Source organism: Hemiscyllium ocellatum, chromosome 17 (genome assembly GCF_020745735.1).
Source record: "Hemiscyllium ocellatum isolate sHemOce1 chromosome 17, sHemOce1.pat.X.cur, whole genome shotgun sequence".
Lineage (NCBI taxonomy): Eukaryota > Metazoa > Chordata > Chondrichthyes > Orectolobiformes > Hemiscylliidae > Hemiscyllium > Hemiscyllium ocellatum.
The window spans coordinates 62,829,693-62,857,566 of NC_083417.1; the positions used below are offsets into that span (position 1 = coordinate 62,829,693).

The 27,874-nt window shown below is 40.7% G+C and overlaps 1 protein-coding gene across 9 annotated transcripts in view; it reads left to right on the forward strand.

Annotated features, from left to right (window-relative positions):
* Positions 1-27,874, forward strand: part of ndrg4 (NDRG family member 4) — a 174,740-nt gene that overhangs the window by 57,661 nt on the left and 89,205 nt on the right. For all 9 annotated transcript variants that reach the window (XM_060837822.1, XM_060837828.1, XM_060837823.1 and 6 more), the window contains one exon: positions 6,228-6,272. In XM_060837822.1, the coding sequence (XP_060693805.1) occupies positions 6,228-6,272 (45 nt within the window). The remainder of the gene's footprint in view (positions 1-6,227; positions 6,273-27,874) is intronic.

Below are 27,874 nucleotides of genomic sequence, written 5' to 3' on the forward strand. Positions count from 1 at the left end.
GGCTATTTGAATGTTTTCTTGTCTGCTTTCAATTACAGTCAGGATTTCCATCTCTGAATTTACCCTTAACTCTTGAGTCACTCAATGTGTTTTGTTCTTTAATAGATACAAAATATGTCAGTTTAAGCTTTAAGTTTTCACCTTTATTTTTAGCCTTGACATAATAATAACTAATGTTATATTTCCGAACTTGGTTTTGGAAATGTTAAGATAAAATCATGTCGACAGACTTGCTATCAGCTGAGCTCAGTTACATACAGCCTATGAATCATGTAGTTACAGGTTGAGGCACCTTAAGCTTAAACTTAACATCAAGGCTGATGTTCTAGTGCTACAATGAAGGAGTGTTCCATTGTCATTCTCAGTATCTAAGCTGGTGCCGTGTGTCGTGACAATGTTATGCTTTAAATAATTTGTAACTGAAGATGCTGTACCTTTGTACCTAAAATGGCGCTCCACGTGGCTGCTTATAAACGTTTTATTGTATTCATTTGAGTGCATCTGACAATAAAGCTAAAGCTAATTCAGTTCTTCTTTGGATAAGATGTTAAATTGAAACATTTTCTTACTGTTCAGAGCGATGTGAAAGACGTCATGTTATATAAAGAATAGGTTTTACCAATTTGTACTGGCTGACACCATTGAAACCGGAATAACTAATCGTCTGCCTTTCTGCAATTTTGGGAGATCTATGCACAAAGTAGTATTTAGCACCTTTAGTGAAGCTTTTGAATGCAATTACTTTAGGAAGGTCTGATGAGATACTCTGTATGTATAAAAATTACTTTCAAATTGTGTAGAGCACATGCCCAATTAAAGTGGCTAGAAATCCATCTTGAGTGGTGGTTTAAAATGTTTGGTATTGCCTTGGATGCATACTACTTGTTTTACAGTAAAAAGTGAGGTCTGCAGATGCTGGAGATCAGAGCTGAAAATGTGTTGCTGGTTAAAGCGCAGCAGGTCAGGCAGCATCCAAGGAACAGGAAATTCGACGTTTCGGGCATAAGCCCTTCATCAGGAATGAGGAAAGTGTGTCCAGCAGGCTAAGATAAAAGGTAGGGAGGAGGGGCGATGGAGATGTGATAGGTGGAAGGAGGTCAAGGTGAGGGTGATAGGCCGGAGTGGGGTGGGGGCGGAGAGGTCAGGAAGAAAATTGCAGGTTAGGAGGGCGGTGCTGAGTTCGAGGGAATCGACTGAGACAAGGTGGGGGGAGGGGAAATGAGGAAACTGGAGAAATCTGAGTTCATCCCTTGTGGTTGGAGGGTTCCCACGCCCTCCACCTCCTCCATGATTTTCGCTTCCCCGGTCCCCAACGCCTTATCTTCACAATGGACATCCAGTCCCTGTACACCTCCATCCCCCATCACGAAGGACTCAAAGCCCTCCGCTTCTTCCTTTCCAGCCACACCAACCAGTACCCTTCCACTGACACCCTCCTTCGACTGACTGAACTGGTCCTCACCCTGAACAACTTCTCTTTCCAATCCTCCCACTTCCTCCAAACTAAAGGAGTTGCCATGGGCACCCGCATGGGCCCCAGCTATGCCTGTCTCTTCATAGGATATGTGGAACAGTCCATCTTCCGCAACTACACTGGCACCACCCCCCACCTTTTCCTCCGCTACATCGATGACTGTATCGGCGCTGCCTCGTGCTCCCATGAGGAGGTTGAACAGTTCATCAACTTTACCAACACCTTCCATCCCGACCTCAAATTCACCTGGACTGTCTCAGATTCCTCCCTCCCCTTCCTAGACCTTTCCATTTCTATCTCGGGCGATCGAATCAACACAGATATCTACTAATAAACCGACTGACTCCCACAGCTACCTGGACTACACCTCCTCCCACCCTGCCCCCTGTAAAAACACTATCCCATATTCCCAATTCCTTCGTCTCCGCCGCATCTGCTCCCAGGAGGACCAGTTCCAATACCGTACAGCCCAGATGGCCTCCTTCTTCAAAGATCGCAGATTCCCCCCAGACATGATTGACGATGCCCTCCACCGCATCTCCTCCATTTCCCGCTCCTCCGCCCTTGAGCCCCGCCCCTCCAACCGCCACCAGGACAGAACCCCACTGGTTCTCACCTACCACCCCACTAACCTCCGTATACAGCATATCATCCGCCGTCATTTCCGCCACCTCCAAACAGACCCCACCACCAGGGATATATTTCCCTCCCCTTCCCTATCAGGGTTCTTTCGTGACTCCCTCGTCAGGTCCACACCCCCCACCAACCCAACCTCCACTCCCGGCACCTTCCCCTGCAACCGCAGGAAATGCAAAACTTGCGTCCACACCTCCTCCCTTACCTCTCTCCAAGGCCCCAAGGGATCCTTCCATATCCGCCACAAATTCACCTGCATCTCCACACACATCATCTATTGCATCCGCTGCACCCGATGTGGCCTCCTCTATATTGGGGAGACGGGCTGCCTACTTGCGGAACGCTTCAGGGAACACCTCTGGGACGCCCGGATCAACCAACCCAACCACCCCGTGGCTCAACTTTAACTCTCCCTCTCACTCCACCGAGGACATGCAGGTCCTTGGACTCCTCCATCGCCAGAGCATAACAACACAACGGTTGGAGGAAGAGCGCCTCATCTTCCACCTGGGAACCCTCCAACCATAAGGGATGAACTCAGATTTCTCCAGTTTCCTCATTTCCCCTCCCCCCACCTTGTCTCAGTTGATTCCCTCGAACTCAGCACCGCCCTCCTAACCTGCAATCTTCTTCCTGACCTCTCTGCCCCCACCCCACTCCGGCCTATCACCCTCACCTTGACTTCCTTCCACCTATCACATCTCCATCGCCCCTCCCCCAAGTCCCTCCTCCCTACCTTTTATCTTTAGCCTGCTGGACACACTTTCCTCATTCCTGATGAAGGGCTTGTGCCTGAAATGTCGAATTTCCTGTTCCTTGGATGCTGCCTGACCTGCTGCGCTTTAACCAGCAACACATTTTCAGCTCATGCTTGTTTTACACCACAGCTCAAGAAGAATTTTCAACCCTTGACATGTTTGTGACGTGATTAAAACATTTACTGTTTTTTCTGATTAGCTCAAATTTAATAGGAAAGGGGATTACTACTATTGACTTACTTCAGTCTCTTTGTTTTACTTCCATGCACTTTTGTCGTTCTGTCCAAATTATGACAAAATTCACTACTACTTTTCTAAAACCGTGAATGTTACTTCTGTGTTTTCTAAAGTTTCCTTTTCTGGAAAATTAGAGGGAAAGGCTGGACAGGCTGGGACTTTGATTCCCTGGAGCACAAGAGGTTGTGATCTTACAGAGGTTAATAAAATCATGTGGGCCATAGATAAGGTGCCTTTTCCCTAGGATGGGTGAGTTCAAAACTAGAGGGCATAGGTTGAAGGTAAGAGGAGAAAGATTTAAAAGAGACCCGCAAGTCAACATTTTCCACACAAAGGATAGTGCGAGAGTGGAATGAACAGCCAGAGGAAGTGGTAGATGCAGGTACAGTTAGAACATTTGGACACTTAACGTGAATTGGAAGGTTTGGAGGGAGATGGGCCAAATGCAGGCAAATGGGACTAACTTAGTTTGGGAAACCTGGTTGGCATGGATGAGTTGGACCAAAGGGTTTGTTTCAGTGCTGTAGTGACTTTATATGACTTTCCTTATTGTTCTGACTGTACTTTTGAACTTAATGCACTGTTGTATTTCAATTTTTGGTCTTCATTGATGCACAAATCTAATGCACTTTAATGTTACTAATCAATGGTTCTAAGTGCTAAACCAACAGTAGAAAATGCTGAAAATACTCAGAAGACCTGACAGCATCCATGAAGTGAACCAAATTTAGCATTTTGAGTTGATGACTATTTTTCTTTTGTTTTTCCAGCATATGCAGTATTTTGATTTTATACAAAATGTTGCAGAATGTGGAAAGACGTTTATTATCTTATCTGTCACAATCATTTCTACCCAGTATTTATAACAAATTATCTAGAATTGCAGTTGACTTGGAATTGGTTGGATGGGCAAAAAATTGTGCATGGCAACTTGATGTTGATTGTAAGGCCATGATTATTAATCAATGGGATGTAAAGATCAGAGAGATGCAGTTTCAATGATGCCTTTAATCAACCTGAATGACAGTGCTGGCTTCCTTTAAAGTGAAGGCAGGAGGACAGCAAATTAAGAATCTGCAACTATATTGGTGGGAGTCTGGGAAATCTTTAGGATCTGCTGCCTAATTCACTATTCCTAAGCACAGAGTGAATTCAAGAGGGTTCCAGGTGGGGTTTTAATGGCAAGGAAGAAGGTAATTTGATGGGGTGGGTTGAAGTGCCCTTGTTCCTCCTGACTTCTGATACTGCCTGTATCACACTGGGAAGTGGACAAATAAGAGATGGTTTTGGATTGGGTTTGAAATTTTCAAACTTTTTACACCTTGCTTTACTCCAGACCACGTGTTAGGGGTTAAAATTATCTTCTAGTTCTTTGTTTCATTGATGTGTAAGAAACAGCTACTGGTTACTTTGCACATCTTTCTCCTTGTTGTTTATGTATAATGTGAACGGAGTGGCCTTCGGTGAGAGAAGTCACCCTTGATTTTGTGCAGAAGGATATGGGTCATTGCAATTACATTGTCCACGATTTTGTTTGGGGAATTCATAGACAGAATTTGATATGTAAAGTTGATCTGCTTGTGATATTCTGATGTGACAAGGGACAAGGTTAGAAAATCAAAACCGTCAAACCATTTATTGAGCACACAAGACGAATAATTCTGGTTTGCCAAATGTAAAGTCAGAAATCAGCAGCCAGAAGATCCAAGTAACTGTGGTGTGTAAGGAAGCTGACATAAAAATACAAACCATTTTTAAAAGTTTTAATTATTGGCTCAATTGCAGTGGAATATTTTTGAATTGTTCAAATCTATTCTTAAAAGATATGTGTAAGAGGTGTAGAATGTGCATCAAAATTTAAGTGTCAATGACACACAAAAACTTGTCATGCTTTTCTAATGAGAAGCACAGAATCATACCACATAGAAAGAAATCCATTTGACCTTTTGTGCCTGTGCTTGCTCTTAGAGAAGTATCCAATTAGTGCCGGTCCCCTGCTCTTTCTTTATAGCCCAGCATTTTCTTTTCTCTACACGTATATACCCAGTTCCATTTAAAAATCATTTAAAATTTCAGGCAGTAAATCCAGATGGCAATGTATTCTATGAAAAGTTAAATTATCTTTATTTCAGCAATTTTTCTTCTTTTACCAGTATCTTGAATTTAAGATATTTGACCATACCTCCTGCCACTGGTCAATACAGTAGTTAAGTGATTAACACTACTGCCCTACACAGTGACTGTATGTGTGGAGTTTATACATTCTCCCTCTCTCTGGGTCGGTATAGGTTTCTGCCGGGTGCTGTAGTTTCCTCCCACAATACAAAGGTGTACAGGTTAGGCGAATTGGCGCTGCTAAATTGCCCCATAGTGTTCAGGGATGTGCAGGCTAGATGGATTAGCCATGGTGAATGTGGGGTGGGGTGGGGGGGGTGGGGGGAGGTGGGGGGTGGGGGTCCGGATTCGGATGGAATGCTGTTTGGAGAGAGACTCGGTGCAGGCTCAACAGGCCAAATGGTTTCTTTCTGCATTGTAGGGATTCCATGATTCACTAGAAACATTTTTTCCTATTTACTTTTTCAAAATCCTTTTATAAATTAGAAAATCTCTTAAATTTTCCCTTTTTAATCTTCTCTAGTCTATTTGGATAGCAGTCAAGAAATGTTGCACTATCTATTTATTCTAATTAGTAATAATATAATTTGAACCAATCAAAAATAATTTTCTGTGCTCCACTTGCTTTCTGCCTTACCACAACTGTGATCCACTGAGCATCGTCACACATTATCACTCGCTTCATTTATGAATTCAGCTGGACATTAAGATGCAATTTGATTTGAGATAATCTTTTAACAAAGAAAACAGAAGAAAATAAATGTTGGAGATAGGACCAATACAAAAACAGTGTTGTTTAAAAAATGCATAAATAGTTGCCTCTCTCTATTAAGATGGTTGCTGTGCTGTTGTTGAGAAACTAGGCATAAAAATTGCCTTGAATCCACCCTGATTACACTGCATCTCTAATTTTGTCTTGTTTACTGTTAAAATCTAAAACATAGTAGTATGGCTAATGAAGATCTTCCATTGTTGCTCCATGTGACAAACCCTTTTTCTCTTTGCAGGAAACTTGTGACATATTCTTGCCTACCATGGACTCAGACTGGCAGGTACTGTACGCCAACTATTTTTGACATTGTATCACTTGAAGAAGTCATGAGTTCTCTGGCATTAGGGAAATTTCTGGAGAGAGAATGTGTCCTGTTGCTATGTGAACCATCTCAGGAATGCTTTATCGTTTTCCTACTGTTTCTCAGTTTGAAATGTATTTAATGTGTTTTCTCCTACGGGTTCTGCTTGTTCTGCCAGCAATACACCACAGTCGAAGCAGGCAGCGCCTCATCTCTGCTGTGGTAAGATATTTAGTTGCCAGTGCCACTACTTATATGAGCAATTCTCAGATTCACACTGAGTAAATAAGCCTCCTGATTCTCTTATCACAGTATATATCTACTCTTTTCCTTGTCTTTTGGTCCAAGAGCAGGAAATATCTGGAGAAAATTGTAGACAAAAGTTACAATGACCCAGCACTTTGCGATCAGGAATTGTTTGTAAAGATGAGAAGAAACATTAGAGAAATTGATCTTTGAACTGAGATCTATTTCCTTTCTTCCTGGTGGTGGAAATTGAATAAAGATTTGTACACCTGTTTCTTTCACTGTGTCTCACACCTGCACACACACAACATGAGTGTTGGGGAAAATATACGTTAGGCAGAAGTGTGGCAGTTTTAAAAAAAAAAGGACTTTCTCAGTTTAGAGCACTGACTCTATGCTGGCTGGTGCTACAGTCCATATGTTTAAAAAAAAATCCAACCAGGAGATTTAGAATATCCTCAGTAAAAAAGAAAGAAAAAAAGAAAAAGAAATCAACAGGAGTGTCAGAGGTTCTGCTCACACTGAGAGCTGGATCAATGTCGCAAAGACTTTCTATGTGTAAGTAAAGGGTGACTTGGTGATAGGATACCAGCCTTTGTGAAGTTCTTTCAGTTTCTATGGGTTGGTACTGAGACCACTGTTTTTTGAAGTGTATTCTAATGGTTTGGACTTGGATGTACATGCACAATTTTAAAAAAAACACTTGAATTAGACTAAAATTGAAATTGTAGGGACGATGAAAGACTTTGAGAGAATACAGGTAGACTGGTGGAATGGGCAGACAAGTGACTGATGAAATTTAATATTTGAAAGTGTGATGTCATACATTTTGGTCAGAAGACAGGGAAACCAATATTAACTGAAGAACACAATTCCAAAGAGAGCAAAAACATAGAGATCTAAAGATATTTTAGTATAAATCTTTGGAAGAGGCTGGACAAGTTGAGAAAATAGTTAATAAGCCATTTGGTATCCTGAGTTTTATAAATCAAAATATATTGTACAAAGAAAAAAAATATTTTGACAAAACATGTATAAAACAGTATTTAGATCTTAGCTGAAACATTATATTTAACTCTGAGATCTGCCCGTTGGAAAGGATGTAAAACCCTTAGAAAGAGAAAAGATATTCAAGAATGGTGAACTTGAGTAGTCATGGTGGGGAGCTCAGAGCAGGGTCAAAAGGGCTTGGTGTGAATTTCGAGACTGGTGCTGAGTGAGTAGGGAAATAAGACCGAGCAGTGCTGATTGCAGAGAGAGTGGAACTGGGGTTCGGGGCCATAAAACTACTGCTTTGCATTCCAGCTTTTCTACATCTGGACAAGATGGAGAAATCCAGATGGGGGTAGGGTGGAAGAGGGGATGATTGAGTTAGGGTGGATAGAGATGGGAGGACATGACTGAGTCAGTAGATGCTGAGGAGGGAAAGGACAGGAATAAATGTTTATATACTGAGTTGGATGGGGAGGTAGGTATGCATAAGTATGTGGATGGGAGGGGAGGCAGTTTGGGAAAAAGGATGTGTGGGGTGGGGTGAAGGGACTGATTACCAGGTGGTTGGGTAGGATTGGGTTTTGCTGAGTCTACTTTAGCCATGGAATCTGTAGAATTTGGCTGAAACATGCATGAGCACAGAAAATAATTATTTTTACAAAGTATATTGATTTTTCAGATTTGTTAATAATTATGTGTTGATTTATGAGATGCAAACTTTAGTATTAATGCACCAAATGTTATTTTGCAGCCTTATTTCTACTTTTTTTTTCGCTGGTGTCTGGGCTCCATGAATTGACATTCAGCAGAAGCAATATGTACTGTTATAAAGTGGAGGTCGACCTTCCTCTGATAACTAAAACCAAGACATCTAGAGAAGATACCTTACTTCATGATTTATTTAAAGGCGTGTGACAAGTGGTTTAACCTACCTCTCATACCCCAATCTGTTATAACGGAGTGGTTAACTGAAAATAATCCTTTCTTTTAGTCTATAATCAACAAGTAACAATTTATTTATCTAACTCCACCAGTCAATAAATCAACAGAACCACTAACAAATTGGACAATCCCTTCTAACAACTAACAATTTCCGAATAAAAGGAAATTTTAATGGTACACTTGCACTAAATACTATAAAAACTTTAAACTTAGTCTCTCAAAAGTATGGCCAGGATATGTCTTCCGGAATGCTCCATGCCTTCTCCACTGGTCGTCTTTTCAGGAATGCTTCCTCCTTCAAATTCTTGCATCAGGAATGCCTCTCTGCATTGAATTCTGGTGTCAGGAATATTAGACAAAAGTTCCGCTGTACCTTTGGTCAGATGATGGTTCCTCTGAGAACTGAGAGAGCTGATCTCTTCAGAGGGCAGTTTGCTTTCTGCTAATTTTCAAATGCCATCTTACTTTATATCCTTGATAACCTATTCACTTCTTTATAGTTGGATTGGTTCTTGATTGTCAAAACCATCAAATTTAAATTTAATTGGTCCTTAATCTCCAACTGCCAGATTTAAATTAATTTGCCAAATTTAAAAATGTGTTGTCTTGGTAAAAATGCTGCTTTGTCTGCTGACAGTACAGTTTTTTTGTACAGATGTTTCAATTTGAGCACCTGCAACTAGCAAGCTACTGCCTACAGATAATCATTTTCTAATTGCTAAACATAGAGGGAAAAAATACATTTCATCTTTTAAAGGGACCACACACTCTTTTCCCCCCTATCATTTTACAAACATCAAATTCTAACTTCCTGCCTTCTACTCCGCAAATACTTTACCCAACTTCACAACAGTACCATTTACAAGATGCAATGCAAGAATTCACCAAAGCCCCTAGAAAATACCTTCCAAACCCATGATCGCTACTATTGGGAAGAACAGTGGCAACAGATATATGGGATACATATTATCACCTGCATGTTCCCCTCCAAACCTTTCACTAACCTGACTTGATAATATATTGCTGTTCTTTCAGTTTTGCCTTGTCAAAATACCCTTCCAAATAGCATTGTGGGTCTACCTATGGCAAATGGACTGCAGCAGATCAAGAAAGCAGCTCTCCACTGCCTTCTCTGTGGCAATGAGGAATGGGCAATAGATGTCCAAATTGCATGAATGAATTTTTAAAAAAAACTGCCCATCCCTAATTGCGCTTGAAGGTGGTGGTGAGTTTGCAAGGGATCCCATCAAATTATAGTGTGCAAAGCACTACCATTGTCCTTTGCCTTGCATATATATTATCCAGCAAAATTATGTTCTTGAGTTTGCATGTACTTCTAACTGTATTGAATGCTGAAATGCTAAGATCACATTTCTGATTTGATAGAAAAGGATTGCTCATTATTGGCAGTAATCAAAAGAAACAACTAATATTTCTATCTACTTGTAGTCTGATAATGCCATTAACTTAAAAAGGGGTTGACACATTTGTATTTCACTAAAAAATTGTAAGTGCTATTATTATATGATTCCTTGTCAAACAACATCTTCAATTATTTTTTTGAGTCACTAATTTTTAGATAATTTTGTCTTCAGCTACGCTCACCCCTGTAGGTAAGTACTTGAAGGGAAAACAGTTGCGAGCTTATAGGAATTGGGACGAGTTAAATTGGTCTTGGAGAGAGCTGGCATGGATTTAATGGGCTAAATGATTTTCTTCTGTGCTCTAACCATTTCACAATCCTCCAATATGATTCTTATGAAGGAGGATCTGACTACTTACTTTGCCCAGACCACATCAATTATTTTCCATCTGTTTTTGTCTGATATCACACAGATCCCATTGTGCGGATTTGGCAAGAAATTATGGAAAAAGGCATGTGTTTTATGTCTCATTCTCAGCTGATTCTCTTATTCTTGCAAAAATCCTATAATCAAAATTGGTATTTTTAACCTGCTACCCACAATGCATCAGCATCACCCTTACACGCAACTTAGTAGAAGACTTTATTTTTAGCCACCACTAAGGCTGAAAATTAGCGATACTAGCTTATTTATTGGTTCCTTTACTGCATCTCAGCCCACAGTGGTAACTGATTAGGCTGTCTTAGAATTTTACTAAGTTCACTGTACAGGCCAATAGTGGTTTCCAGCCTAAAATATTTTTTTAATGTAAAATGTTTTTAAAAAGTGTGAAGAAGTCACATCCATGTTGGAGACTTCTCCTGTCCTTTATTCCTTATTGCAACTCCTGCACTTTCCAGGCTAGAAGGCCATTGGTTGAAACTCAATTTTATGAACATATTCTTGACCTTAATTGAATAGGGACCCTATCTCCATTCCAGTTAAGAAGGTGCCCTGTTGAAAATCCTAATGTGTGACTCTTTGCTCCCAGTTGTGCGTTTGAGATCCTGATATAGTCCTGAGTTCTGTTTTGTCTCCTCGGAAGTAAAGTTGCATGACTTTGTCTTTATAGTACAAGTTGAAAATAGCTAGAGAGGTTCCTGTGTATGAGTGGGATGAAGACAGTGGAGCAGAATTTAGGCCATTCTGCCCATTGAGTCTGCTCCACCTTTCAATCATGGCTAATAAGTTTCTCAGCCTCATTCTCCTGCTTTCTCCCCCTAACCGTTGATCCCCTTGATACTCAAGAACCTGTGTATCTCTCTCTTAAATATACTTCATGGCTTCCACAGCATTCTGTGGCAATGAATTCCAGAGTAGGTGAACTTTCCTCTCATTCCAGTCTCTTATAGTCCTACAGTAATAGGCACTTGGACCACAAAGGTGATAGTACAAGAACAATAATCACTGCCATCACGAGTCCAGTGATGCTAACAATACTGACCTTGTTTTTGAGGCTGATTATAGAATAATTTGAAAATGTCTGTCAGATTATTATCCAACAATATATTTGCTATATTTAGTCACGGTGTTGGTCACACAATAATTTGCATAATTATCCACTGTCAATTTAAATTACAAACCAAAATTTAATGACCATCACAGTAATGATGTGAACATTCAAAACATTGCTTTCCCAATTACGCTTATCCTTTTTCCTTAATTGATGAGAGTTTGGTTCCTGTTCAGAAAGCAAACACAGGCTTTAAATTTCAATTTTTTTTCAAATGTCAGCATCTCAATTAACACACACCTCTGGTGCCAGTGACAGTCGGTCACAGCTTCCAAGCGCTAATTGGATTTTTTGGCCTTTGGATGATTCTGTATATTCAAGCAAATTAAAAAAAAACACTAAATATGTTTAGAAAACAGCCAGCAGGTTCTGGGAAAGAAAGAAAGAACTCGAGTTTATATAAAACCTTTTCACTACCTTTAGTAGATCACAAGTCCAATCAGCAACTACTTTTGAAGATTTGTAATGTAGAAAAGGCCATTTCTGCACAGGCAAGATCCCACAAGCAATGATCAGAGAATGACCATACAATCTGTATGAGAGGTCCACTAACGAGAGACAGAACTAGCAGAGGATCAATGGGCTGAACAGCTTTCCACTTTGATACTGTAAAACTCCAGGGCTGATGTTACTTTGCAGGTGTAAATCAGTTCTAATTTGACAATCCACCTGAATCCTGACTGGTAATAGCATTTAACTTTCTGGCCTAACTTCATGAATGACCAACTGAGATTGGATGAATGATTGTGCGTTAATAAAGCAATTATGTCTGTCAAATTCAAATAGATGGGACAAATAAACAAGTATTTCTAGCAAAGGCTAAAAATTCAGAAAATTTCCAGAGAGATGTTTCCTGTTGTGTTCATCATCCTCCAAGGTTGAGGGTGCAGATGAAGATAAAAGGAAAAGAGAACCCAAGTGACAGTGTGCCTATGGGTGCACATTAATGCCTTTCAGCAGCAAGCTGCTTCTTGACTGCTGAAAGCAAGTGGGTGTTTGCAGCAACAACAATAACTTGCATTTGTACAATTAATTTAACATAGTAGAATCTCCCAAGGTGCCTCAAATGACCAATATCGGACAAACAGACTGACAGGAGCAAAAGAAGGAGCTATTCAAACAAATGACGAAAAGATAGATCAATGCGGTAGTTTGAGAAGGGTCTTAAGGAACAGGCAGGAATCACAGGGATTTCTAGACCTGAGAACATTAGTAGCTAAAAATATGTCTGCAAAAAAAATGGGATGAAGTGGGAAATGGTCAAGAGGCTTTTTTTGAGGAGCAGAGAGATCTGAGTTGTGGTTGAAGAAAGTTAGAGGAATAAGGAGAGAAAATGTCTAAGGATTTTAAATGAAAGGCTGAAAATTTTGCAAGTAAGAATTCTGGGACTGGGAGGCAATATAGGCTGTTGAGCAAAGAGGCTTAGCATGTGAGTTATATATGAGGAGCAGAATTGAAATGATTTGGAGATGCCGGTGTTGGACTGGGGTGTACAAAGTTAAAAGTCACACAACACCAGGTTATAGTCCAACAGGTTTAATTGGAAGCACTAGCTTTCGGAGCACCACTCCTTCATCAGGTGATAGCGGAGGTCACAATTCTAAGGCACAGAATTTATAGCAAAATTTTACAGTGTAATGTAACTGAAAAATATCTTGATTGTCTGTTGAGTCTTTCATCTGTTCGAATACCTTGATAGTTTCACGTCTTTCATGTGTAAATCACAAAACCTTTTTTTAAAAGTTGCATTCTCAGGTTAGCTGTAACAATGGGCATTAGCTAGACAATATGTTGAAGTTGTTAGCCCCTTGTGTTCTTTGTCTATGATGTTTAGATTTGATTCTAATCTAAAATGTGAGATAACAGAGTTTTACATGAATGCAATTTTTGAGCAAAGTACAATGTAACTGTACAAGTACAAATTCACCCCACAAAATATGTGTGCATGTGGGTCTTTGTCTGTCTGTATGGGTTGGGGGTTGAGAGTGTATACGTGTGTATAGTGAGTGTAGAGTGTCTTAAGTCTGTGAGGGGGTGCATGTGGGAGTGTATGTGTCTGGGGTCGAGGGTTGAGTCTCTGTGAGTGTGTGTATATGTGTGTGCATGAGTGTAGAGTGGTCTAAGTCTTTGAGAGGATGCCTGTGTGGGTGTGGGAGTGTGTGTGTCTGTAAGGGTGTGTGAGACTGACTATGTGTGTGTGGTGGTCACCTGTAATGTGACATGAACCCAAGGTCCCGGATGAGGCCCTCTGTATGGGTACCGAACTTAGCTATCAGCCTCTGCTCGGCCACTTTTCGCTGCTACCTGTCCCAAAATCTGCCTTGGAGGATGGTCACCCGAAGGTCTGAGGTTGAATGTCCTGGACCACTGAAGTGTTCCCCAACTGGGAGGGAACACTCCTGTCTGTTGATTGTTGTGCAGTGCCCATTTATCTGCTGTTGTAGCCTTTGCTTGGTTTCCCCAATGTACCATGCCTCAGGGCATCCTTGCCTGCAACGTATAAGATAGACAATGTTGGCTGAGTCACATGGGTACCTGCTACGTAACAAGGTGGGAGATGTCCCCACATGTAATGGTGGTATCTATGTCCACACTCTGACACGTCTTACAGCGCCTACCGTGACAGGGTTGTATGGAGTTGTCCGAGAGCCAGGCTGCTTGCTATGAACAATAATTTGTTTGAGGTTTGGCAGTTGTTTAAAGGTAAGCAGTGGAGGTTTGGAGAAGGTCGTGGCGAGGTGCTCATCCTCATTGATAATGTGTTGCAGGTCATGAAGAACACGGCGTAGTTTTTCAGCTCCTGGGAAGTACTGAACAATGAAGGATACTCTGTCCGTTGCCCTTTGGGTACCCTTCGTTGTTCAGTACCTCCCAGGAGCTATGCACACATGCATCCCCTCACAGACTTAAGACACTCTACACTCACTACACACACACATATATATATATATATATACACACTCTCTCTCACACTCAAACCCCCAACCCAGACAGACAGGTATTTTTCAATGTATAATTTCAGTACATCACACTGTAAATTTTTGCTATAAATTCTGTGCCTTAGAATTGTGTCCTCCGCTATCACCTGATGAAGGAGCGGTGCTCTGAAAGCTAGTGCTTCCAATTAAACCTGCTGGGCTATAAACTGGTGTTGTGTGATTTTTAACTTTGTACACAGCACCAGGTTATAGTCCAATCGGTTTATTTGGAAGCATGAGCTTTTGGGGCATTGTTCCTTCATCAATGGGGTCACCTGTGGTATGACATGAACCCAAAGTCCTAGTTGAGGCCATTCCCCAAGGCAGACCTTGGGACAGGCAACAAGGAAAAGTGGCCGAGCAGAGGCTGATAGCCAAGTTTGGTATCCATGGGGATGACCTCAACCTGGATCTTGGGTTCATGTCACACCACAGGTGACCCATTGCACTATACACAAACACATACAGACAGATGGACACAGACACACACACACACACACACACACACACACACACACACACACACACACACACACTCTCAGACCCTCTCTCACACACTCACACATACACTCCCACACACACCCTCTCTCAGACTTAAACCCCTTGACACTCTCTCACACACCCTCTCACAGGCACTCATAATTCCCCTCCCCCCCTACGCGCACACCCACATGCACACATACATATATAAGTTTGTGGGGTGAATTTGTACTTGCAGAATTACATTTTACTTTGCTCAAAAATTGCATGAATCTATGCAAGATTCTGTAAATCTGTTTTTTAGATTAGAATAGTCTAACCATTGTGGCACAGACAACCTCACAGGGGGTTAACACCTTCAATACCTTATCTGGACTGACATGACACCAATTATAAAAGTGCACTTGAGAATGTAACTTTTGAAAAAGGTTTTGTGATTTACATATGAAAGAACTGAAACCAACATGGTCAATCTAAAGGATGAGACTAAACAAACAATCTGGGTCTTTTTTAATATATAATTTCAGTTACATCACACTATAAACTTTTGCTACAAATTCTGTGTCTTACAGTCTTATTCTCCACAATCATCTGATGAAGGAGCAGCGTTCCGAAAGCTAGTGCTTCCAAATAAACCTGTTGGACTATAACCTCGTGTAGTGTGAATTTTAACTAAGAATTTTAATCACCCTAAATGTATGGGAGGCCAACCAAGGGGATATTGAAATTGTTTAATGTGGGGCTAACAAATGCCTGTTGTCTTTGCAGTAGATTGGCTGAAACAAATTAGTTCTTGTTCAGCTCAATTGAGTTATAGAGTCATAGAGATGTACAGCATGGAAACAGACCTTTCAGTCCAACCCATCCATGCCGACCAGACATCCCAACACAATCTAGTCCCATCTGCCAGCACCCAGCCCATATTCCTCCAAACCCTTCCTATTTATACACCCATCCAAATGCCTCTTAAATGTTGCAATTGTACCAGCCTCCACCACATCCTCTGATAGTTCATTCCATATACGTACCACCCTCTGCATGAAAAAGTTGCCCCTGAGGTCTCTTTTATATCTTTCCCCTCTCACCCTAAATCTATGCCCTCTATTTCTGGACTCCCCGACCCCAGGGAAAAGACTTTGTCTATTTATTCTATCCATGCCCCTCATAATTTTGTAAACCTCTATAAGGTCACCCCTCAGCTTCCGATGCTCCAGGGAAAACAGCCTCAGCCTGTTCAGCCTCTCCCTGTAGCTCAGATCCTCCAACCCTGGCAACATCCTTGTAAATTCTTTCTGAACCCTTTCAAGTTTCACAACATCTTTCTGATAGGAAGGAGACCAGAATTGCATGCAATATTCCAACAGTGGCCTAACCAATGTCCTGTACAGCCGCAACATGACCTCCCAACTCCTGTACTCAATACTCTGACCGATAAAGGAAAGTGTACCAAACACTTTCTTCACTATCCTATCTACCTGCGATTCCACTTTCAAGGAGCTATGAACCTGCACTCCAGGGTCTCTTTGTTCAACCACACTCCCTTAGGACCTTACCATTAAGTGTATAAGTCCTGCTAAGATTTGCTTTCCCAAAATGCAGCACCTCGCATTTATCTGAATTAAACTCCATCTGCCACTTCTCAACCCATTGGTCCATCTGGTCCAGATCCTATTGTAATCTGAGGTAGCCCCCTTTGCTGTCCACTACACCTCCAATTTTGGTGTCATCTGCAAATTTACTAACTGTACCTCTTATGCTTGCATCCAAATCGTTTATGTAAATGATAAAAAGTAGAGGGCCCAGCACTGATCCTTGTGGCACTCCACTGGTCACAGGCCTCCAGTCTGAAAAACAACCCTCCACCACCACCCTTTGTCTTCTACCTTTGAGCCAGTTCTGTACAAATGGCTAGTTCTCCCTGTATTCCATGAAATCTAACCTTGCTAATCAGTCTCCCATGGGGAGCCTTGTCAAACACGTTACTGAAGTCCATATAGATCACATCTACTGCTCTTACCTCATCAATCTTCTTTGTTACTTCTTCAAAAAACTCAATCCAGTTTGTGAGACATGAATTCCCACGGACAAAGTCATGTTAACTATCCTGAATCAGTCCTTGCCTTTCCAAATACATGTACACCCTGACCTCAGGATTCCCTCCAACAACTTGCCCACCACCGAGGTCAGGCTCACCGGTTTATAGTTGCCTGGCTTGTCTTTACCGCCCTTCTTAAACAGTGGCACCACATTTGCCAACCTCCAGTCTTCTGGCACCTCACCTGTGACTATCGATAATACAAATGTCTCAGCAAGAGGACCAGAAATCTCTTCTCTAGCTTCCCACAGAGTTCTCGGGTACACCTGATCAGGTCCTGGGGATTTATCCACTTTTAACCGTTTCATGACATTCAGCACTTCCTCCTCTGTAATCTGGACATTTTGCAAGATGTCACCATCTGTTTCCCTACAGTCTATATCTTCCATATCCTTTTCCACAGTAAATACTGATGCAAAATATTCACTTAGTATCTCCCCCATTTTCTGTGGCTCCACATAAAGGCCGCCTAGCTGATCTTTGAGGGGCCCTATTCTCTCCCTCGTTACCCTTTTGTCCTTAATAAATTTTTCTTTGGATTCTCCTTAATTCTATTTGCCAAAGCTATCTCATGTCCCCTTTTTGCCCTCCTGATTTCCCTCTTAAGTATGCTCCTACTTCCTTTATACTCTTCTAAGGATTTACTTGATCTATCCTGTCTATACCTGACATATGCTTCCTTCTTTTTGTTAATCAAACCCTCAATTTCTTTAGTCATCCAGTTTTCCCTATACCTATCAGCCTTCCCTTTCACTCTGACAGGAATATACTTTCTCTGGATTCTTCTTTTCTCATTTTTGAAGGTTTTCCATTTTCTAGCCAACCCTTTACCTGCGAACACCTGTCTCCAATCAGCTTTCAAAAGTTCTTGCCTAATACCGTCAAAATTGGCCTTTCTCCAATTTAGAACTTCAGCTTTTAGATCTGGTCTATCCTTTTCCATCACTATTTTAAAACGAATAGAATTATGGTCGCTGGCCCCAAAGTGCTCCCCCACTGACACCTCAGTCACCTGCCCTGCCTTATTTCCCAAGAGTAGGTCAAGTTTTGCATATTCTCTAGTAGGTACATCCACATACTGAATCAGAAAATTGTCTTGTACACACTTAAGAAATTCCTCTCCATGTAAACCTTTAACACTATGGCAGTCCCAGTCGATGTTTGGAAAGTTAAAATCCCCTACCATAACTACCCTATTATTCTTACAGATAGCTGAGATCTCCTTACAAGTTTGTTTCTGAATTTCCCTCTGAGTATTGGGGGATCTATAATACAATCCCAGTAAGGTGATCATCCCTTTCTTATTTCTCAGTTCCACCCAAATAACTTCCCTGGCTGTACTTCTGGGAGTATCCTCTCTCGGCACAGCTGTAATGCTATCCGTTATCAAAAATGCCACCCCCCTCCTCTCTTGCCTCCCTTTCTATCCTTCCTGTAGCATTTGTATCCTGGAACATTAAGCTGCCAGTCCTGCCCATCCCTGAACCATGTTTCCGTAATTGCTATGATAACCCAGTCCCATGTTCCTAACCATGCCCTGAGTTCATCTGCCTTCCCTGTTAGGCCCCTTGCATTGAAATAAATGCAGTTTAATTTATTAGTCCTACCTTGTCCCTGCCTGTTTGACTCACTTCTGTTCTCAGCTGTACTTGTCTCAGATTGATCTCTTTCCTCACTATCTCCCTGGGTCCCATCCACCTTCCTCGCGCGCCCCCCCCCCCCCCCCCCCCCCCCCCCCCCCACACACACACACACACACACCCCTAGTTTAAATCCTCCCAAGCAGTTCTAGCAAATTTCCCTGCCAGTATATTAGCCCCCTTCCAATTTAGGTGTAATCCGTCCTTCTTGTACAGGTCACCTCTACTCCAAAAGAGATTCTAATGATCCAAAATGTGAATACTTTTTTCAAACACCAGCTCCTCAGCTATGCATGCATCTGCTCTATCCTCCTATTCCTGCCCTCAACTAGCTCGTAGCACTGGGAGTAATCCAGATATTACTACTCTTGAGGACCTCCTTTTTAAATTTCTGCCTAACTCTCTGTAATCTCCCTTCAGAGTCTCAACCTTTTCCCTTCCAATGTCATTGGTTCCAATGTAGACAATGACCCCCTGCTGGCCCCTCTCCCCCATGAGAACCTTCTGCACCCACTCTGAGACATCCTTGATCCTGGCACCAGGGAAACAACACACCATTCTGCTTTTTCTCTGCTGGCCACAGAAATGTCTGTTTGTACCTCTGACTACAGAATCCCCTAACACAATTGATCTCTTGGAAGTCGAAGTACCCCTCGTTGCAATACAGCCAGTCTCAATACCAGAAACTTCGTGCTATTCGTGCTACGTTCCCCTGAGAATCCATCACCCCCTACGTTTTCCAAAGCAGCATACCTGTTTGAAATGGATATATCCACAAAAGACTCCTGCCCTAGGTGCCGACCTCTCTCACCCTTCCTGGAGTTAACCCATCCATGTGACTATCTGAGACTTTCCCCCCTTCCTATAACTGCCATCCATCATATACTGTTGCTGTTGCAAATTCTTCATCGCTTCTATCTGTCTCTCCAACTGATCCATTCGATCTGATAAGATTCGCATCCAGCAGCGTTTATGGCAGATATAATTAGCAGTAACCCTTAAACTCTCTTTACACTCCCACATCAGACAAGAAGTACATATCACTGCAAAGACCATTTTTGCTCCTTCACAATCTACAGACCCAGAAAATAACACAGTTTTATTCCTCTACAAATACTGCCCCAGGTTAAATTAATAGCTATGGCTTATATTTTAAGTTTAATCAAGGGACTTATCTCCAAAAACATATAATCAAGAAAAAACCCACTATACTCACTACTGCAGCCTTTCTCTTGGACAGACTTAAAACAACAATTAACTTATCTGATTCTGTAAGACTAGTTGTGAATTTCACTGTTTGTTAATTTTCTCACATGCACTCCGATGTCCAGTAATGCACGAATTCTCTCTCTCTCTCTCTCTCTCTCTCTCTTCCCCCCCCCCCCCCCCCCCCCCCCATCCTGCACTGTCCTCACCATGTCCTTCCTTCGTCTGCTCTTCTGTGCTGAGACTCCTAGCTTTCTCTTTTCGCAATGTTGAATTCATTGCCTCTTCTAAAACTTGATGGATGCTGAGGCATAGTTTAAAACATGCTTGAAATACTTGATGAAAACTATCATTCTTGTGTGACAGACTATTTTAACCTGTCCAATTCTGCCTCTATCTGACCTCCACACACATTCTCTGTGTTTAGCTATATTTGTTCATGGTTGCATTATGACATATGGACAAATGCAACCATGTACAAAAGTAAGCACATGGATGAGTATTGGCGACTACATTACGACAATTGCACATACGAACACCACAGACATTTGTACTTTATTATTCAATAATGCACAACTGCATGTGCACATTGACACACTAGCATACACTGACCATTCTGATATGGTATCAAATGATAGACTTATGACAAAGGTATGTGGAGTTCGGAGTATTAGCAAATTTATTTTTTTAAAAACCAGAGGATAGAGGTAGAGAGAAATTGATAAGTTTTGAGGAATGTAGAAAGCACATTTCCACTGTTAGGTTCCCTGGCTGCCATCTGACCCATGAGACAATTGGTTGCATCTTGACATATAACACAGAGTTAACTATCACCTGGTGTAACTCAAGAACTCCCTTCTACCATGACAATCTCTGCCACATGCTGCAGATGAAGAAGTGAGATGAAAAGTTATAGGATTCACAGGCAAAAGTTTGATTTGTGTCCTTTTCTCTGCCGGATGAATTTTCTGTTTCTCCTTGCCTCTTTCTATATCCCTGCCAACAATCCTCTTTCAAAATTCCAGCCAGTGGTCAGGTCTTGTAGTTGTTTGGTTCAATGTCCACAACCTAAATATCTTCCATATAGATGCCCTTCTATAGATGTACACCCAGCAGGATGTGGCCCAGTTTACTGTACAGAAGATCTTTGGGGACATTGCTGTCATTGATTGTATGAAAGTGGCCAAACCATCTGGGTGAAAAAAAAGTTCCTCACATCCCCTCAACAAAATCTGTGCCCCCTTAATGAATATCCTCTACCAATGGCAAAGGTTTCTTCCAGCATATCCTATCTAAATCCCTCAGAATTTTATACATTTCAATGTCTCCCTTCAGCCTCCACTGCTTCAAGGAAGACCACCTCTGACTATCAGATTGCTGTTCATACTGAAACTCCCCAGCCCAAGCAACAACTGGTAAATGTCCAATCCACGCTCATCCCTTCTATAACCAACTTCCAGCTGAATCTCTGTACTCCTAAGCTCAAAATCTCGGCTGTATTAAAAGCAAGCATCCCAAATGGCTTCTTAACCAATTTATCTACTTGCCCCACTATCTTAAGGGACCAGTGGACATGTGCAGCAAGGTCCTGCTGAGTGTCAGTCTTCCCAAGGTCCTACCCTTCTTTATATATCCTCTTGCCTGGTTTGTCCTGCCTAAGTGCATCACCTTACAATTGTCTGAATTGAATTCAATTTGCCACAATCAGCCCTTCTACATCCTGTAATTTAAGGCTACAACCAAACAAATTTTCATATAATTTGCAAACTTATTAACCAACCTTCCTACATTTAAATTTCATCTTTAGGGTGTCAAAATAAATGATTGCTAAAATACTAGATGCATTGGTTTTGATTTTCCCAAAATCTCTGTATTCTGTAAAGGTCCTATCAGATTGGAAAATAGCACATGTGACTTTCAGGATAGTGGGAAGACCGAAAACAAGAAGCTGCAGATCAGATAGATTAAAATCTGTCATGAGGAATTACTGAAGTCTATTTTTGAGAAGGATATAATTGGGCACTTTGAAAATCTCAGTATAATATGACAGAGTCAACATCATTTAGTAAAAGCAAAATCATGGTTGACTAATATTGGAGTTTTGTTTGAGGAAGTAACAAGTAGTGTGGATAAAGGGGACACTATGGCTGTAATGCACTTTGATTTCCAGAAAGCATTGACAAAGTGTTGTGTCAAAGGTTACTCGGCAAAATATGAGCTCATGGCTTAGGCAGTAACATCATAATGCAGGTAGAGAATTGGTTATTTAAAAAATAAATTGAGGCAGACACACTGTAAATGGGTCATTTTTGGGTGAGCAAGTGGATTGTCACAAGGATCAGTATTGGACTTTAAACTACTTAAAATTTAAATGAATGACTTGGATGGAAGGATCAAAGTTAAGATTGCTAAATTTGCTGATGGCACAGTGATCAGTAGGAAAGTAAGTTTTGAAGAGGGCATAGGGTACCTGAAAAGGGATATTAACAGGTTAAGTGAGCAGACAAACATTTGACAGATGGAGCAGAGTATAATTCAGGAAAGTATGAACTTACACTTTATAGCAGGGAGAATACAAAAGCAGCATATTGATTAATAAATAGAGACTACAGAACTCTAAGGTAGAGAGGGATCTGGCTGTCTTGCTACATAGATATATATGATTTAGGAACAGCGGTAGGCCATTTATCTCTGAGTTTGTTCTGCCACTCAGATCATGGGTGATCCGTTTATTTTGAATTCCACATTCCCAACTACTCTCAATAATACTTGATTCCCTTGCCTCTCAAAAATCAATCAATCTCCACTGTAAAGAGATTCAGTGGTCCAGCCTCTGCCACCTTCAAGGTAGAAATTTCCAATGTCTCTAAACTTTGAAAGAAAAATAAAATTTTCCTCATTTCTATTGTAAAAGGGTGACTCCTAATTTTAAAACAATGATTCCTAGTTCAAGACTCCCCACACCTTGTCAGGACCATTTAGGATCTTCTATACTTTAATCAAGTCATTCCTCATACTTTCAAACTCCATTGAAAGTAAGACCTGCCTATTTAAATCTTCCTTCTTTGACAACCTGTTCATTCTAAGTATCAATCTAGTGAACCTCCTCTGAACTGCCTGGGACACATTTGCATCCTTCCTTAAATAATGTTTAAGACTGTACATACTATTTGACATATGGTCTCGCCAAAGCCATGTATAACTGATAAATTATGATCAATTTCACCCATAATAAAGAATAACATTCCATGAGCCATCTTAACCACTTACCATACCTGCATAGTAAACTTCTTGTGACTATTGCAGATTCCTTTGTACCTTGAAATTCTATAATTGTAATACTTTATAAAAAAAATTCTTCCTGTCAAAGTGAACAATTTTATGTTTTCCCACATATTGCATCTACCAGATTTTTTGTCCGCTCACTCAACCTGTTTAAATCCATCTGCAACTCCTTATGTCATATTAATGACACATTTTTCTACCTAGCTGTTATGCACCTGACACTAAATTACAGATCTACCCTAAAGCAGAGACATTCACATGGGCACACTCCCCTACATGTCCAAACATGAACAGACATAAGTACAAGAAGTCAGTTATTTTAAACAACATATATGCTGCCCACACACACACACACACACACACACACACACATATATATAACATACACACACACACCCGCATTTATGAACAGAGACACTGAGCTGGCTTAATAATAAGACAAGTCACTCTGGAATGAAGCTGCAAAATTATTGTATAAGAAGGTGATGCCTCAACCCATATTTATTTCAGTTTTCTGCCCCTATAAGATGTAAGGCACCTAGCCATTTTAAACAAGACAGAAATTGGTTGCCAGGTGGCAGGTTTAGAGCTTGCTTTAATTGATGCCAAAAAATGGAGCATCAATGGAAGATCAGGGTAGCACCTTCATAGGGCCTGCATTATGTATCCACCATTTCTCAGTTGTGTCTGTGTCTTTGTCTCTCTATGGTGGGTGCTGCTGTTTCGGGTGAGTGGGGGAGGACACCATCTGTGTTGACTTTTGAGTTAATTATTATCGTTATTCTGTCAGCCAACTGGTTGAATTAATGCAAGAGTTTTCAACAGGATTGTTACCCAAAAGCATGCCTATTAATCAAAACAGTGAAACATTAAGATGTGTAGCGAGCCAGATATGTTTTGGCAGGATGAATTAGCATTAAGCAAACACACCGTGGTTAATAATTGAAAATAAGAAGCTGTTATGAAGATCAGGCATCTCTGTGTAGATGTTTTGTGCGTTGTTTGCTTTTTCGAAGGTGCTTTATTCTAATTTCTCTTATTTCCTGTTTTTCTGTCCTCATCCTCACCTGGTGTACTTTGTACCGTTTTGGTCTCCTTGCCCAAGAAAATATATACTTACCAAAGAGGGAGTGCAGTGAAGGTTCACCAGACTGATTCCTGGGATGACAGGCTTTTCTTGTGAGGAGGAGTTGGATCAACTAGGCCTATATTCACAGGAGTTTAGAAGAATAAGGCATCTCATTCAAATGTATAAAATCCTGATAGGATTGGACAGGCTTGATACAGGGATGATATTTTCCCCTAACTGGGAAAGGGAGTCCAGAACGGGGGGGCATAATTTTAGGATGTATTTTGGGTTATTTTGAACTGAGATGAGAAATTTTTTCACTCTAAGGATGGTGAACCTGTGGAGTTCTCTAACACGGAAGGCTGTGGAGGTGATGGCACTGAGAAATTAATAGATTTCTAAAGGTGTCAAGGGGTATGGGGAGCGGGTAGTACTATGGCATTAAGATAGATAATCAGCTATAACCATTTTTAATGGCAAAACTGGCTTGATGGGCTGTTAGGCCTCCTCCTATTTTCTATGTTTCTAAACAAAGATTCAAAGTCACCTATTCTTTTTCTAATTCATAAGGAGAACTTTTAAAATATAAAATAGATGTTTGGACAGCTTTGTCGAGAATGAAATTGTTTTTTAAATTACAACTTGAAGGAAAAAGCAGAACTGTGTAGTCATCTATTGCTTATGTATGGACATGTAGCTGCATTTGATTATTTTGTGACACAAGCTCACATCAGGTTTCTTTGGGTTGCGAGAAAAAAAACTGCTCAGCAACAGTGTTCGGATTGGTTTTTAGTTTGTCAGAGAATTAAGAGGAGAGGGAGGAGATGGGCTGTCCGACCTCAAAGCCTGTAAGCAAGACAGATCACTCGCTATCTCCCTAGGTAAGTGAAAAAGAAATAATGCTCAAAGACTCTACAAAACAGAAAAGACTTAGAGCAAAATCAAGACCTAGGTCCAGCTGATCAGCTACCAAATTGAGGATTGGCACAGTTAATAACAACATGACATCATTGCTACAAAATGCAAAAAGAACTGAGAAAGTCTCTTCATTTGCCTTTTGGTTTATAATCTTTATTCCATAGACATTTTTATGAAATTTGTCCCTCATAATGTTTTTGCAAAACTTAGTATTCTCTGTTCTGTCCATTCGATTGATCAATGAATGTGAGCATGTTTGGATGTAAGGAGAGTTATAGTTTTAAGTTGGCATTATTAGTGATTAATAATCCATTTGCTCCATTTTAGAAGCTAAATTTGTTATAACAAATAAGGTTTTGTTAGAGTTGAGTTACAGTTGAAGCAGTTTGAACGTGAAAAAGCAATGAGATAGAGGAAAGCAAGGAGTAAGATAAAGAGAGAGCATTCTAAAAGGTGGAACTTGAGATTCAGGGGAAACAAAAGGAATTACAAAAGGAATACCAGTATAAAAGGCTGCTGATCTTAAAATAAAGCCTCCAATTCAGAGAAGGGCTCTGATGAGCAAAACTCAAGCCACAACCTAATGTCTAGTAAAGAAGTTGTAAAGAAATGTATGTGTTAGGTATTAATATAGAAGTATCATTTTCAGAATTAGTGGCATTTGAATTATGGTTATTTTTGTGAATGATTTAAAACCAGTCAGAATCCTTTCTGGATCAGTGATGTAATCTATTGTTTGGCCAGCGTGTGATTATATAATCCCTGGATCATCCTTGTTTTCTTTTCCGTCACATTATGTCCACAGTCTGGGGATATAATTCACAGGGGTTAGTTCAAGTTTCTGCATGGTCTCTCTCATTTTGAAGTATTTCCCTTAAATTACATGACACCCTGTCAGGTGGGACATTCCCTGGTCTTTCTCAAGGACAAACTCTTTTTTTTCGAAACAGTCACTGAATGCATTCTCACTATCTCTGACTTGGATGTCCTCTTTATTTACAAAAAAATTAAGTTTGACTTGTCCAAAAGCAACTCTGTGCTATGATCCATTGCCAAGGCAACTGGTATCTTGGCCCTAAAAGGTTGGTTATATTTCATTCCATGTATGTTTTGTGAATTGGTCAATGTGCTTTCCTTATGTGAAAATTAAATTCTACATCAACACTGGTTGTTTGCCAGTATTGTTCCCAGATAGCAGAATTTGCTTGCTTCAGTGAATTGTTATGAGTAATCAAGGGGATGGATGTGACATAATGTCCCACAACCATGCTTTGTTTGATTCCTGTAGTCAGGGAGAACAAGCATAAGTGAGGCAATCCATGAGTCTTTATAGCTGAGTTTTAGTGTGAGCAATTAGTATGGCATCATCATTACATCATGATTGAAAAGTATAGAGTAATGAAAGTCCTGGAGGGTTCTTCTGGTTTCTCATCATAATTCTACTGGAAAAACACATTCATTGCCACAAAATAATAGCCAGAACTCTCTTATCCTGACAAGTTCTGTTGGGTGTCTGTCAGAAATTACAGTAGAACCTGGTGGAGTTTCAGGGTTATGGAGATGAAAGGGGTTACATTAAGAGTAGTGATTTGGTGACATCAAGATTTGATTTAGAAATCCTGTTTCGTGTTGGAAGGAGTTTCAGAATGTTGGGTTTCTGAGAGAGGAAGCAGCTGGAAATCTGTTGGTCTGACATCTGGGTGTAAATAATACACCCAGATGTGTTTGAAATCAGAGCAAGGTCACCTCATTTTTATACCAATGGTGTGAGCCTAGCGTATATCATGCGTCATTGGAAGTATCCACCTCTGGACAGTGGTGTCATAAGACTCTTCTCCCAGGAGGTGCTCTTCACATCTACATTGGCTAAGAGGACTGAAAATTCGCAAACAGTTTTAAAAAGGCTTATCATAACCCAGGCCACTACACTGAGCTGGAATCTCAGTTTAGTCCCTCAGACATTAGTTGTCTAATATGCCTGACTTCACAGTGCAAGGTCATTTATTGCTGCTCTACAGTTATGTTTAGTAAAGTAAAGATTCATGGCTCATAAAGCATATTGTGTACAGAACCGTATTGGTTTATATGGGTCAGCCCTACTGTTGGCCATGATAGAATCCATAAAACTGCAAATTCTTGCTTCTCTCCTGGATGCACAGGGTATTAATGATGAGCCTATTGCAGTGGCAATCAACCGAAGGCTGCTTGCTACATAAATAAACAGTTAAAACAAGGAACAGTAATTCCTGCTCAAAAAAATTGGTATAAAGGTTCTACAGACAGCAGCTAGTTGATGGCCTGGATCTGCTTCCGAGATCACATGTTGCTCAGTGTTGAAGGAAAGTTTCACTGAACAATTTGTTTATCAGCTCCTCTTCCTGAAGTACTATTTGTTCTGTTCGTAATCTAGCCTTTCCTTCTTTTCACAATCTACCAATGATTTATACTGCCTCCAAGAAAGTTACATTTACTAGCTGCCTAGTATAATGCTGTGAAGCAAGCGGCCATGCGAACAACCATTTTACCCAATCTTAACAGAAGACATTTTTAAAGAATTCTGAAACGACTGCATATTCTCAAGGGTAAAATCCAAGATCATAATTTTATTATGTTTGCTCCACAATGTGTATTCAAATGGACTTTAATCTAAAACAGTGGGGGGAGCAATTTGAACAGTGATAGGCTTTCTGGTTCATGTTGGAGCCACACTTGAAGGTAATGATAGTCCCAGACTTGACATTGCAATTTGTGACATTGCAAATCCTTATGCTGCCAAAATCGATTGGAGTAGGCTAGGTTTACAAGATCATAAA